This window comes from Eucyclogobius newberryi, unplaced genomic scaffold (genome assembly GCF_026437365.1).
Source record: "Eucyclogobius newberryi isolate DKJ021-1_F unplaced genomic scaffold, fEucNew1.0.hap1 SCAF_21, whole genome shotgun sequence".
Taxonomy (NCBI): domain Eukaryota; kingdom Metazoa; phylum Chordata; class Actinopteri; order Gobiiformes; family Gobiidae; genus Eucyclogobius; species Eucyclogobius newberryi.
The window spans coordinates 24,057,478-24,071,166 of NW_027315846.1; the positions used below are offsets into that span (position 1 = coordinate 24,057,478).

The window sequence follows — 13,689 nt, forward strand, 5'->3', positions numbered from 1 at the left end:
ATTTCTGCCGTTTCATGCCTTTAATGGTTTTTGTGCAATTTATTTTTGTTATACGTCTATGTATGTTGTTGTTTTTGTTTTATGGTGGTTGGCATCCAAATGACGCAAAAAGCCATTGTGAGTGACTGCGTAATGCATGGCCATATTCTGTGCTGTGTCCGCGAGATGATGACGCCATGATGGTGATGATGGTGATGTCAGACAATGACGTCACCGATCGCCAACGTTTCAGTCTTTAGGAAAAATCGCAAAGCCCGAAAACCCGAAAAAACGATCAGTCCGAGGGATACACAAAGCGACATATAAATCCAGTGTTAATGTTATAAATGTGTAATTTATGTTTCACTTATTTTGTTGTTTAAATAAGCTAAATTCCTTTGATTTATCATCAAAAACAATTCCTCAGCTCACACAAACTTTGAAAGACAAAAATCAGACAAGAGATGTGACCTGTGATATGTGTCGAAAAACAGGGTTTCCATGATAAAAATAGTCTCTTCAAAGTCAATACAGGATTACTCAAACATGCAGGTATCCATACATCTTTATAAAGGTGCACCAATAAGAAAAATAAACAGATTTGTCTGACTTTTACTGCACGCATAAAGTCACAGCCTTTAGTGATGTGATTATGGTTTGACCTGGCTCTTCCCGTAAGTAGCCACACATACAAACTACACTGCCAATCCAAAATCATTAGTCAAACATGCTGTAACTAATTACTGCTTCTGACCAACCTTCACCCCTTCTAAGTTGAAACAGTTAAGTTTAGCAGTGACTGTTTTTTAAATTAAAAGTTGGTGTGTAAATTTGCTTGTAAATCCAATGATTAACACATCCTTATTATGTATATTTATTAAACATATTAAAAACAGTATTACAAAATCTGATTAGATATTGTAAAAATGCCTCTTCATTGAACAGATTTCCAATTAAATAAACTAAGGGATACTGTCCAGTGGAAAGTATAGTGCAGATGTAACGTCAGTAGTATAAAAACAGCTTGTTTAGGTATAAAAATGGCAAACAGTACCTTTAAAAACAGTATTTATTTGGAGAAAATACTGAAGATTAGGAAGTATAAAAACACAGTATTTCAAAATAATTTATGCACTTATAAAACATTTCTTCAATATACTTCAGCGTAAGGCATGGGCAATTATAAAACATGTGCAGACAGAAGACATTCATGGTTTATGTCGCTGTGGCTTCTTTGAGTCAGGCTGGAGAATGGGCGGACCTGACGAGATACAAGAGTTTAAGGTTAGCGATTGTGGAAAAGAGGAATAAACAAAAGTAAATGCATCCATGATAGAACCCACCTTGCCTGACACCAGCCAACCGGTGCTGGACTTTCTCCAAATGTTGGATATATTCTGTCAGAGACCTCTCTGTGTCCTGAGACGAGGCACCAGTCTGTACAGACGCCAGCGTAGAACTGGACGATCTGAGAACGTGTCGACAAAGAACATTAATATACAACTCATTTTGTGGTTTCCGACACATTTGATTGAATGTGGGAACCTGCTGTGAAGCCTGAAGGACGGTTTGCTGGACGGAACAAAGGTATTCACATTCTCTCGAAATGTAGCGGATTCAAAATTTGGCTTCTGAGGTCTTAAGATCTCTGCTTTGCAACCTGGAATAATTAAGAATGAAATTAACATATTTTCAGATTTGAATACTACAATGAATACTGAAAACACTCACCTGAAGTGTTGAAAGACCCTGAAATAGAGACCCTTCGAATCGCTTGCTGCCATTTTCTAGTCAAAAACTTCATTCTGGAGAAGAAAAAAAAAGTTCGATGGCAACAGTCAGTTTTACTTTTAAAAAAGGACACATGCTAAATAGAATCATGTCCCTCATCAAACTAATACCTGGAGTTATATTTACCTTCACGTTACATTAGCATGTCAGGGGCAAGCAAGCGTTTGTCTCATCATGGGGATTCCCTCTGCTGCCAGAAGATGGAATGCTAATCCATGTTTAGTTTTCAATACATGTAGTAATTTAAGTTCTAAAAGACTAGATATTATCCAGCTCTCTCATCTTTATTTTGATTACCCTTTACTTTGGAAACTTGATTGTTGTTTTGGAGATGCAAAATATTGTTTTTATTTCAAAACTATTAAAGGAGCTCAAAAGAGACAGTATTTTGAGTGTATAAAGTAGTATTTACTTGTGGTTAATTTTATGGTCCAGTCACATTGTGTGAGACACTTACACCTCAACCAAGACATGTCCATTTGAGCACATTCCTGATGTATTGACAACATGTAGTCTGGATATTGTTGGAGATATACATTCTAGGTCCATATCTCCCATCCCTAATTTAAGAGCATGTTTAATAATACATTCCTTGAACTGAGCACCTCTTACTCTACGACAGCTGAGTGTACGTTTTCAACCTGTTGCCACAATGGTGCGTTGGCACGAGGCGGTGCCAGTTTCACTCATGTGGGGTCGAGTCCCAGGTGGCACAAGGTCCTTAAGCACTGTGCTTTATCTCTCAGTGTTTGTCTTTTCAAAACCAGGAGAATAACAGAAAATAACTGACTATAACTAATGATAATGACTACATCCTTCCAGAGCAGAAAACATTTCAAGGTTTATTATATGTAACCTATATTATAAACCCTGAAATGTTAACGGTAAAACAGTAAAAAATATTGAATTGGTTTATTTAAGTGTTGAACCACTGTGGATGATGCAGTACTACAACATTACCACTAGATGTCATTGTAGAGTGTTTTGAAGCGTGTCAGGACATTTGTTTCAATTGCTTTGTTGATTCATAAAGCCCCACTGTCCCCATCACTACATAAATGCCTTATTTGTACATAAAAACATGAATACATTTATCAAAGTTATCTACAGAGAAAAAAGTGTTTAAATTTGAGGTGTCAATTTGTGTCTGGCCATAACATCTTGACTTTGTTATTTCAATGGTCATAGCCTACCTGGAGATGGCGATGACCACTCGCGCGGCCACTCTGAAGCGGGCCATCCCACGCAGAGGGGGCGAGGGATGGGGCGAGGGCTTGACTCCCATTTTGGCGATGAGACACAGCGTGGCCCGCTCACACTGGTGGAAGCCCCCGACGAGCAGCATGAGGTAACGCTTTTGGTAGACCAGGGCCTTCCTGAAACTCTCTGCCCGGAGGTAACGCCCGTACACCCGCTGCAGCTGGAGAAGGACCAGGACATTTCAACCAACAATGCCATGCTATTGTTTAATTAGGGCTATTGGAAACTTGCAATTTGCTATATTTTAACCCTTTATTTGATAATTTTTTTACACAATAATTTCAGTTACAATTAAAAAAATATGTACTTGCCCTAATTTACTTCTAGAAATAGAAACTTAAGGCCTAAAAATTCCGTAGAGTCCGTATTGAGAATAACTGAGTGTTACTGCTTATCATTCAATACTAAAATGTGTTTTGGAAAGTGTTTTAAAGCCCAATTGGTGTGTGTTTGTGCCTTCCTGACCTTGAACTGGGTGGCTGGGTCGTGGGCTGGGTCGTGGGCTGGGTCGTGGGCTGGGTCGTGGGCTGGGTCGTGGGCTGGGTCGTGGGCTGGGTCGTGGGCTGGGTCGTGGGCTGGGTCGTGGGCTGGGTCACGGGCTGGGTCACGGGCTGGGTCACGGGCTGGGTCGTGGGCTGGGTCGTGGGCTGGGTCGTGGGCTGGGTCACGGGCTGGGTCACGGGCTGGGTCACGGGCTGGGTCACGGGCTGGGTCACGGGCTGGCCTGTTCTCGGTTTGGGAGGTGGCCTGGTGAAGCTCGTGCTGGGCGCGTCGCAGCTGCTGACTCAAAGTGCTGATCTTCTGTTTGAGGGACACTCTCTCCTGGCTCTGCACTGTGAGCTGCTCCTTTAGCTCAGAGTTCTCTTTTGAGAGCTTCTCCACGTGGGCTGAAGATGGAACCGATGACATCTAGAAGAAGAGCAAAGAGCATTTATAGATGAGAATAGCTGAATTTTAACCTAAACTAAAAGGTTAAGATAAAAAATTTAAATCTCGTGATGAGCTTGTAGCGCAACATCTTAATTTTTGACATAATTTCAAACTCTTTATTTTTGTATTAATTGCTAACAAAGTAGGAAGAAAGAATGTAACGATATGCAAATCCCATGGTACAATACTATCACAGTATTCAGTTCATGGTACTATATTTATTGCAATATTGTGGCGAGGCAAACAGTACAGTAGAATTACTTTTTCCTTTAAAAATTACATGACAAGCTTTTGTGCGAATCATCACGATTATAGTCCAAATAATTAAGAGCTGCTTAATGTTTTCATGTTTCAGAAGCTAAAATACAAGATTGTCTTTTTGCAACTCAAAAAATAAAAAAATTAGCTCCTTTGTGTGTGTCTACTCACAGCTTCAATCTTTATGCAGAATGTTGATTATCATTATTGTTTTTTGATACATTTATTTTTCTTCATTAAGAATAAATAAATCATAAAACAACAAGAAGCTTATAAGTCGATATATTGTGACGTCTTAATTATATTTTGGGCTATTTCAGTTATTGTTAGGTGCCTTCTAGCCAGAGTAAAAAAACAAAAAGATATATAAATGCTAAACATTAATTTCACCAAAAACTATATAATTTTAACCTTGAAACATGTCAATTCACTAAAACGCCACTAAACTCCTTCTGAACAATTTCAACAAGATTCATTCCAGTAATTCTAATACAGATGAAAACATTTAGTATAGTAAAAGTATGGTAAGCAAATATAAAAACCAGAGAAGATGCTGAACTTTATGACAGTCTTTGTTGTCTATTCACAAAAACTATGGATAATGTAGAGCGAGACACAGACCTGCTGGTTGTGGAACACGGGGCCGTCGGTCTGGGCTTTGAGGCGCTGCTCGGTCATCCTCTGCTCGGTCATCCTCTGCTCGGTCATCCTCTGCTCGGTCATCCTCTGCTCGGTCATCCTCTGCTCGGTCATCCTCTGCTCGGTCATCCTCTGCTCGGTCATCCTCTGCCTGGCCATCTCCCGCTCCTCTCGCTCCAGCTCGGCTAGCGTGCGCTGTAACTCCTGCAGGCGCTGCTGGTCCTGCTGCCTCAACGACTCCAACTCGCACTGAGAACACGTCGGAGGACATTCTTGGAGAAATCTATGCCGTGTAAAGAATTGGTGTAGCTACAATTTCTAATCTTCTGCAGTTTTGACTACTTGTTTAACTAGTTACAAACATTTGATTCATCTGATAATTGTGATAGTTTTTTACTTGATATATCAGATTTACAGTAGCAAGTAAAAACAACTTAAAGTATCTTACCAGTTTACTGTAGGTGTTCTGTTGTCGTTTCTCCCTCTCCGCCTGCTCCTGCCTGCTCCTCTTCCTCTCCCTCTCCCAGTGCTCCTCCCTTTCCCTCTCCTTGCTCTTCATCAGGTGCAGTTTCTCCTTCAGCTCGGTTATCTCTGCACCTTGATGCTTGGACAGACTCTTCTCTGCGTCCAGTTCTCTGCGCGCGTCCTGCTTCATCTCTTTCAGGCTCTCCAACGTGACCTTTTGCCGAGCTGCTGCCTCCTGCTCTCTGTGCATCTCTTCTCTGAGGGACCTCTCCTCTTCCTCCCATTTCCTCCGACACTGCAGCAGGTCTGCTCTGAGCCTGTCCACGGTGGACGCCAGCTCCTCGCTCTGCCTCCTCTCCTGGTCCAGCTGTCCACGTAAATCTGAGATGAACTTCCCGTCTCGGGCCGCATCCAATTCGTGTCTCTGGTTGAACTCGTCCAGTTGTTTGGAAGAGCGGCACCTTTCCTCGTCCAGTTTCCTGTGCGCGTCCCCGAGCTTGCCGTGGCTTTCGGCCAAGCGGGATTCAGCCTGGTTCAGGAGATGTTCCAGTTGGCTCTTCTCCTGCGCTGAGGCCTCTTGCAGGTGTGCATACTGCTGGTGGGCCGTCTCCAGCTCCTGTTGGAGGTCCCCGAGGTGCTTCTCCAGTAACGCGCAGCGGGACTGCTCGATCTGGAGCTCACGTCTGAGGTTACTGCAGGCCACGCTCTCCTGCTCCACCCGACCTCGCAGGGCCAGGAGCTCTGACCTCTGCTGTTCACAGGATACGTGTTCAACCTGGAGGAATGACGCAAGAGGGTATTTTTAGACAGGGAGACCACCGATCATATCAAGTGGACACAGTGTAAAGTCTTGTTTACTGACCTCTCGCCTTTCCCCGTCCTCGATATCTTTGCGGAGACTGCGAGTCCTCTCCTGCTCCAGCTCTTGTTGAAGCATTTGAACTTTGCTTCTTTCTCTTCGTAAGGCATCCTCACCTTCCTCAATGGTTGTTCTAAAAGTTAAATAAATGTATCAAGAGTTATTTACGCATATCAGGACAAACTAGAAAAGTTTAAAATGGTTTCTATAACCCCCAAGATACTGGTAAGATTTTACAGAGAGTACAGCCATTAGAGCATATTACGTATAATCAACTTTTATCATAATGGCGTTTCCTCATCATTCACTTATTCAAGAGTTGTATTTTGATTCATTCTAGCATGTTTGAGTATTGTCCCAAAACTGTGCTCAGAAAATTCCTGTTTTCACCAATTTTAAGCAGATCATTATTGTTATACTGAAAATGCAAATATCTGAAAAGCATAATATGTCATCTTTTTAGCACATTTCTGATGAGAATGAAATAATATTGGCTGAATATCCTTGTCAAAAATCATTTAAAGACACTTAGGTTTCAGCTTCCTGTTCTATACAGTTTTGAGGATGCAGTTACCTGAGCGTCTGCAGCTTGTTCTTCTGCTCCTGCTGGATGTCATGGGCATGTTGCACCTCCTTCTGCCTCTCCTCCAGCTCCGATCTCAACTGAAGCTCCATGTGACCGTCCTGGAGCTGACCACTTCCATCAGCCTACACCAGTAACACCATTATGAGACATGAACATCTCTCAGTTGTGATGCAATCTGAAGCGTATGCTCACGTTATGCCTCTGGGCCATGCGACACAGCAGCTCCCTCAGTGCGACGACCGTCTCCTGCAGGGCTCTCTTCTCCTGCTGCCAGCTCATGGGCGCGTTGGCGTCGTCGTGGTGAGAGGAGCCGTCCACAGAGCGCAGCAGGGTCTGACCGGGAGGCGGGGCTATCACGTCTGGACCAGGAGGACGAGAAGAAAGGGGTCGGCGCTGGGACAGAGTGAGGATTCTGCAGCTGTCCTGGTACACCTTCCTCAATAATGCCTTGGGAAATAGAAGAGGGACTTATTGAGTTGGTTTATTGTGTGTGTTGTTGCTTTTATGTTTATGATTAATAACATAAGCAGCTCTGAGGGCTCTTGAGTGACATTTGATGAAGGATCATGATAAAAAAAGAAATCTGATGATTTTGCTGTTTGGTAAGATTATTATAACATGTAATCATATTTTGAATGTGCATACAAAAAAGTGACATTAAGTTAATTATTATTACAATATAAAGAATAAAATATAATGTTAATCATATAGAACAGTGTTTAGATAACAGTTACAATTATTTGCTGAATTGAAGCCACATTTTTGTCCTTGTTTAGGATAGTCCTGGTTTAGAACTAGTGACATGCTGTTTTAGACCTGTTGATACTCAGAGGGCCAAATATCATCTTCTGTGGTACTTTGTATGAAATGTTTGAGAATCACAGATTCAGAATAATGTATATTTCATATGTACTTGTAGTTCTGGTGACAGCAGCTCTTCACTGAAGCTCATGCTTCCCGCTGCACTGTCGGTGATGGCTGTGGGGTTGATGCCTCTGCAGCGGAGATACTCCACAAACTGAGCATCCAGCCTCTCCGTTTGCTCCAGCTCTGCTCTGAGACGAGCCCCCAGATCTGAGCTCACGTCTGAGGACACAGCAACACAGGAGAGCAGGGTTTTAGAGTTCAACAGCAAATGGCCTGTAATAAAGGGCAATTCCAGCTTTTGTTAACCTTGGTTCTTTAATTGACTTTTAAAACCTTGAGTGCAATTTTTCCAATTTTGCACCCTTTTTTTAGATCATCTTTACAAATTGTTTCATAATAGGGCTGCAAGAATTAAAATTGAATAATCAGGACTGGTTGACAAAAAAGTTGTACATTTGTAATTGTATGTGTTTTTAGTCTGTATAGTCCAGATAACAAAGATGCATATTTATAACAAACCGTGGCATTATTAAATAAATACATTCTCTCTATGCCTTTAGTCACTATATTTAAACTTCTTTTAGTGATATTGCATTTTAAAAGTCTCAGTAGTCAATCGAAACGATGGTTTGACTTGTAGACTATTACATAGGGCTGCAACTGGTAATTATTTAGTAATGTCCAATTCCTCTGTTGCATCAGCTGGAATCTTTTCAATGCAAAATACACAAAGGTCAGAGTCAGAGACGTGGTCCACTCACTGTTTCCATATCCATCGCTGGCCCACTCTGCAGCAGACAGAGAGGAGGTGGAGCCCCGGGGAGAGGAGGGCGTCGTCAGGTCTAGGCCTTCTAACTCCTGCACCTGAAGAAACATTTAAAAACAACCTTGAAAGTCCTTTCATATGACGACCAGGGTTTCAGAGGTTCAGTGTTTATCAGCGCTTCACTATTTGTTTAAGATTGTCACCACAAAACTTTTTTTTCATGTTGACAGGCCCAGTAATTATAAAGTCCACTCGTCACAACATTCTAGAATATCTCTAGTTTCAAAAGTCATGTGAACATAACCCTATAGTCAGACCGTGGCCATGTTCACCTGCACACTAAACATGTGATCATTCATCATCATCTGATTTCTGGAGTTAGATTAGATTGAAATGTCATGTAGACAGTTGATCATCCGATCTGAGTAATCCAATTATTTTTGTCTTTGCCACATCTCTTTATTTTGTGTGTGCATAATTTCCCTGGTCAAAGCTGTCAAGCGTGAACAATCAGAAAGTTATTTTAAAACTTAGTTGAACTTTTTTTCTTTCAAATATAACTTAAAATGCATTGATTAATGTTGCGCTGCAACTAACGATTATTTTCTCAATTAGTTGACCGTTTCTTCTGTTGTACATTGAGATTTTTAAAATATCTGATCAACCAAATAAAGGTTGAACTATGTCAACTGAAAGCGTATACTATAGATAGAGAATATTTAGATCAGATCATACTATAAATCAGAACTTATGAAGACATTTTTACAACAGTCTATATCGTCCAGATAATGATTACTATCAATTTACGCCGACAATTATTGTTCAGAGTCGACTGTTCATGATTAGTCACTTAAAGGTTGAATGGACGATTTTTTTGGCCCAAATTTTAGTCTTATTTCCTCGTGGCGTGGACTGCCGATTAGTCCTGCCACGTATCAATCATAAAACGCACCTACAGCTCACCTGCAGCCGCTTGTGGCTCGTCCCCACGTTTCCGCGTGCCTAAGCGCATTGATCTATCATAATATAGTTCCCTCAGTGTACGGGACAAAGTGAAGACGGAGATAGACTGTTCAAGCTGACTCATAAGAGACTGAAATCTATGGGAGACGAGAGATGCGATGTGATCCGTCGCGCTAATAAACAAAGGCACGTGTGTGTTGTATCAGTCCGCACGGGGGAGTGCGCATGTGCACTTCCGCCTGAGTTCTCAAATCGCCGAAAAATCGTCCATTGCGCCTTTAATTGTTGCAAACCTAACTGTGCTGGATTTGACAAGGAATAAGATGCCTCCATAATGGACTAATGTTGCAAAGACAAAAAAGGAGGTATTTAGAAGACAAAGTAGAATGAATTTGAAAATAAAACAGTTTTTACACTCTAAAAGTTCATAAATTGGATTGGGTTTTAAATGCACCCAATGAAGGCATGAATAAAAATAGAAGAGAAAAGCAATTTAAAACGTAGTACCTTGTCCGTGTCGAGCGAGTCCATAGTGGAGTAGTTGGAGCCTGAGATTGGCGAGTGGCTGCTCCTGGACACTGGCTCGGGCGTGATGGTTCTGGAGAGGGCCGGCTCCATCAGGACTCTGGGCGAGGTTTTGACCGGAGGCAGGTCCAGTGCAGAGGTGTTCAGGTGTTCGCTGAGCACAGACAGACGCGACTCCAGCCCTGAGGTGAGGAGACGCTCGGGGAAGCGGTCTGAGGAGCAGTCCAGACGCCTCAGCACCTCCGGAGAGCTCAGGGAGACATCAGTGTGAGAAGAGGAGATCACGTCCTTGAATTGTGGATAAGAGGAATCTAGAAAGCACAGCAACATTCAAATAGTGAAAACTACTCTAATCATTTCTTACGCACATTAAAAACAACAAATGTTGACCGAAGTACTTAAAAAAGGTCCCTAGAAGAATCTAGCTTTTATATATCAGGCTAATAAATACATTTAGGATTTGACGAGGAAACTTTCAGATTATTTTGTCTTTTGTGTGTGCATCAAGACAAAAATGAAGGAAAATGTTTGCAATTAATTTTAAAATTACCCTTTCAATCTCAAAGAGCGTTCCTAGCAATTTTATGAAGTGGCAATAACAGAATTGTAGAAATTGCAACTTTTTCCTTTCAAAATACCGTGACAAGCCTTTGGTATGAATCATTACATATCCATATATTCCAAATAATTATGATCTTAATAACAGTCTTCTTGTCTGCACTAAAATGACTAAAATGGAGCAAAGGATCATGGTCTATGTTGTTCCCTCTGCTTAAATGCATTGTTTTGTTGTTGCAACAGTTAAAAAAAACTGAACAAAAAACTTGAAATATGCTATATATTGCGACTTTAGACTATACCACACCATAATATTTTGGTTATTATTGCATCCCTAGTCATTATAATTTCAGGGAATTTAACCTGGTGTTTAGTCATAATGTTTGTCACCATCAATGAACAAAAACAGAAAATACCTAATGCTGTGCAAAGTACTGAATGCCCAACTTTAACTGGACCTTCATCTTAACACAGAGCTTCTCAAACTTGCTCTGGTGTGCCCCCCTTTGGAGATAACAAAAGTATCCATGCCTCCCACAGCCTCTGGGACAAAGCAGAATTGGCGCTTCACTGCTTAAATACGGCGTTTCAGAGGAAGATGCATTTCATGTTACACAGACGCGGAGCGACTCGTACCACGCAGTATTTTTGCATATGCTTTATATCTTCACATGAGCGGTCAGTAGCAGAGCAAGTTTTCCTGTATGTCACAAATGTCTCACGTCCCCTTGGCGTGGCTCTGCGCCCCTTTAGGCTAGTTTACAGAGTAGAACTGATGACTGTTAAGAGGACGTTATAGAGAAGAGTCCTACCCTTCTGTGATTGTTGATGCTGTGATACGTCATGCTGATAACGCAGTCTTTGGAGTTCCTCTTCCTGTGCGGCCAAATCCTCCTGCAGACTCTGGAGCTCTGCTTTCAGCTGCTGGTTATGGTTCTCCAAGTCAGCCAATTCCTGCTCCTTATGCTAACAAAAAAAATGACAAAAGAATTCGGTTTAGCACTTTTATCAAAATACAAACTTAACATAAGACAGAACGGACTGATATTTCCACCTGTGCCTCTCTTTGAAGTTGTGCAGTTTTTTCTGCAGATTCTTCAAGCGTTTCTTTGACAGTGTTTAGCTCTTTGGACAACGCTTGATGCTCCAGCTCCTTCTCCTTTAGCACAGCATCTGCCTTGGCCAAAGTCTGTTCAGCATGACTCTGGAAGAAAGGAAACCAACACAAGCAAGGGTTTATAAGAAATCCAAACAGACGCGATTGTACCGGATAAGAGCAAACGTTTGTAGGAGTTCTAAAAACGACACAAAACCCCCCAAAAAAGCATTAACATCGTCCAGAGCTGTGCAAGCCGTTAAACAGACGCTTACCCTGTCCTCCCACACAAGACATTCAAGAGCTCAAACCAAGCGGACAGGCTGGCTACAAACGCACACAAAACCCGCTACCCCCTGCTCTCCTTCCTCATTTTGAAACAACTTCCTTTGAAAATGTGGCGTTTAAAATGCAGCACCGATGACGTGCTACAGCTGTAACTACATCCAGATGTGCTCCAGCCCACTCGCTACGCACACCAGGCCTTCAAGGAAAAGGGTTTAGCAAATCTACTATAGGATAATAATATTCATCAATGAGCAACAGGCTTGTTATTAAAACCACACATATTTTTCTGGTCAAACCTTTTTATTGACTACATAGTTCAATAAGTTTTGAGCCTTCAAAATAGCCTGCCTTTGCCCTTTTCTTTGCTGCACACAGTAATTCCATAAAACTTGGTTTAAGCGGAAAGGAATTTCGACAAAAATGAATAGCTAAATATTGGAGCATCTTGATAAAAGATATTCAGACAATATTTTCAGGAATGTAATGAAAAGTGCCTGTAATTTTTTGGTTGAGGTTCAAGTATCGCACAAAATTGGAATACAATTAAACCGCAAAAGTGTAGAAATATCAACTATATACAGTTGTTTGGGAGAGAACACTCGATGTTTTGATCTCTTTTTGAGCCAATTTTCAATAGTTTTAATTATAGGTGATGCAATCGATTATCTAAACGATTGCATCGATCTAATTTTGTATAGATTGTAAACAACAAATCTCACCCAGGGATGTCACAATATCAAATTATAGTGTTATGATTATTATGAGAGGAAACGTCACGATTTTACAATTATTCACGATCGCTGGCACCATCACAAAGCACTGACGTTCTAAAAGGATCACAAAAGTCTAGAAGATTCCCACTATTCTTGAGCTTTATGAAATCATACTTTCTGAATGTCACATAAAAAAGCAAGATTTGACTTTTTTGGTGGGACGCAAGAAAGCGGTCTAAAGAATAAAGTCAAATGACTAAAGAATAAAGTCTAAGACGTACAACTACAGTAGGTGGGGGTAATGTCACACTTGGATAACAACCGCTATAAAACACTAAAAAAGTTTTTTTTAGAGTATACAATGAACTGAAATGACAATCCTTACACTTTTATATTATTTTGTATTATTATTTGTCAGAGGGCTATTGTCTGGGGGCCGGAACACCAAACTATTATATTATTTATATCCAATATCCACACACAACTCACAATGGTACTTTTCAACAGAAATGTTTCAATGAATTAAATAAATAAAAATATTGCATCAGACTTAAACTACATCTGAACCAGGACAAGACCACAGCATCTGAACCAGGACTAGAACTAGACCAAAGAATCTGAACCAGGACCAGGACTAGAGCACAGCATCTGAACCAGGACCAGGACTAGACCACAGCATCTGAACCAGGGCCAGGACTAGAGCACAGCATCTGAACCAGGACCAGGACTAGAGCACAGCATCTGAACCAGGACTAGAACTAGACCAAAGAATCTGAACCAGGACCAGGACTAGAGCACAGCATCTGAACCAGGACCAGGACTAGAGCACAGCATCTGAACCAGGACCAGGACTAGACCACAGCATCTGAACTAGGACTAGAGCACAGAATCTGAAGCAGGAGCAGGACTAGAGCACAGAATCTGAACCAGGACTAGAGCACAGCATCTGAACCAGGACCAGGACTAGAGCACAGAATCTGAACCAGGACCAGGACTAGAGCACGGAATCTGAACCAGGACCAGGCCTAGAGCACAGCATCTGAACCAGGACCAGGCCTAGAGCACAGCATCTGAACCAGGACCAGGACTAGAGCACAGCATCTGAACCAGGACCAGGACTAGAGCACAGCATCTGAACCAGGGCCA

At 41.6% G+C, this 13,689-nt stretch overlaps 1 protein-coding gene across 1 annotated transcript in view; it reads right to left on the reverse strand.

Moving 5' to 3' along the window:
• Positions 1-1,030: 1,030 nt before the first annotated feature.
• pcnt (pericentrin) overlaps positions 1,031-13,689 on the reverse strand; it is a 46,123-nt gene continuing 33,464 nt past the window's right edge. Inside the window, exons 46-61 of the mRNA XM_072457862.1 lie at positions 11,501-11,650; positions 11,259-11,412; positions 9,871-10,199; positions 8,396-8,498; positions 7,681-7,853; positions 6,960-7,214; positions 6,756-6,889; positions 6,185-6,314; positions 5,306-6,097; positions 4,840-5,106; positions 3,496-3,939; positions 2,964-3,190; positions 1,705-1,784; positions 1,525-1,639; positions 1,323-1,447; positions 1,031-1,240 (exon numbers count right to left, since the gene is read on the reverse strand). Of these exons, the coding sequence (XP_072313963.1) occupies positions 1,188-1,240; positions 1,323-1,447; positions 1,525-1,639; positions 1,705-1,784; positions 2,964-3,190; positions 3,496-3,939; positions 4,840-5,106; positions 5,306-6,097; positions 6,185-6,314; positions 6,756-6,889; positions 6,960-7,214; positions 7,681-7,853; positions 8,396-8,498; positions 9,871-10,199; positions 11,259-11,412; positions 11,501-11,650 (3,531 nt within the window). The 3' untranslated portion in view covers positions 1,031-1,187. The remainder of the gene's footprint in view (positions 1,241-1,322; positions 1,448-1,524; positions 1,640-1,704; positions 1,785-2,963; positions 3,191-3,495; positions 3,940-4,839; positions 5,107-5,305; positions 6,098-6,184; positions 6,315-6,755; positions 6,890-6,959; positions 7,215-7,680; positions 7,854-8,395; positions 8,499-9,870; positions 10,200-11,258; positions 11,413-11,500; positions 11,651-13,689) is intronic.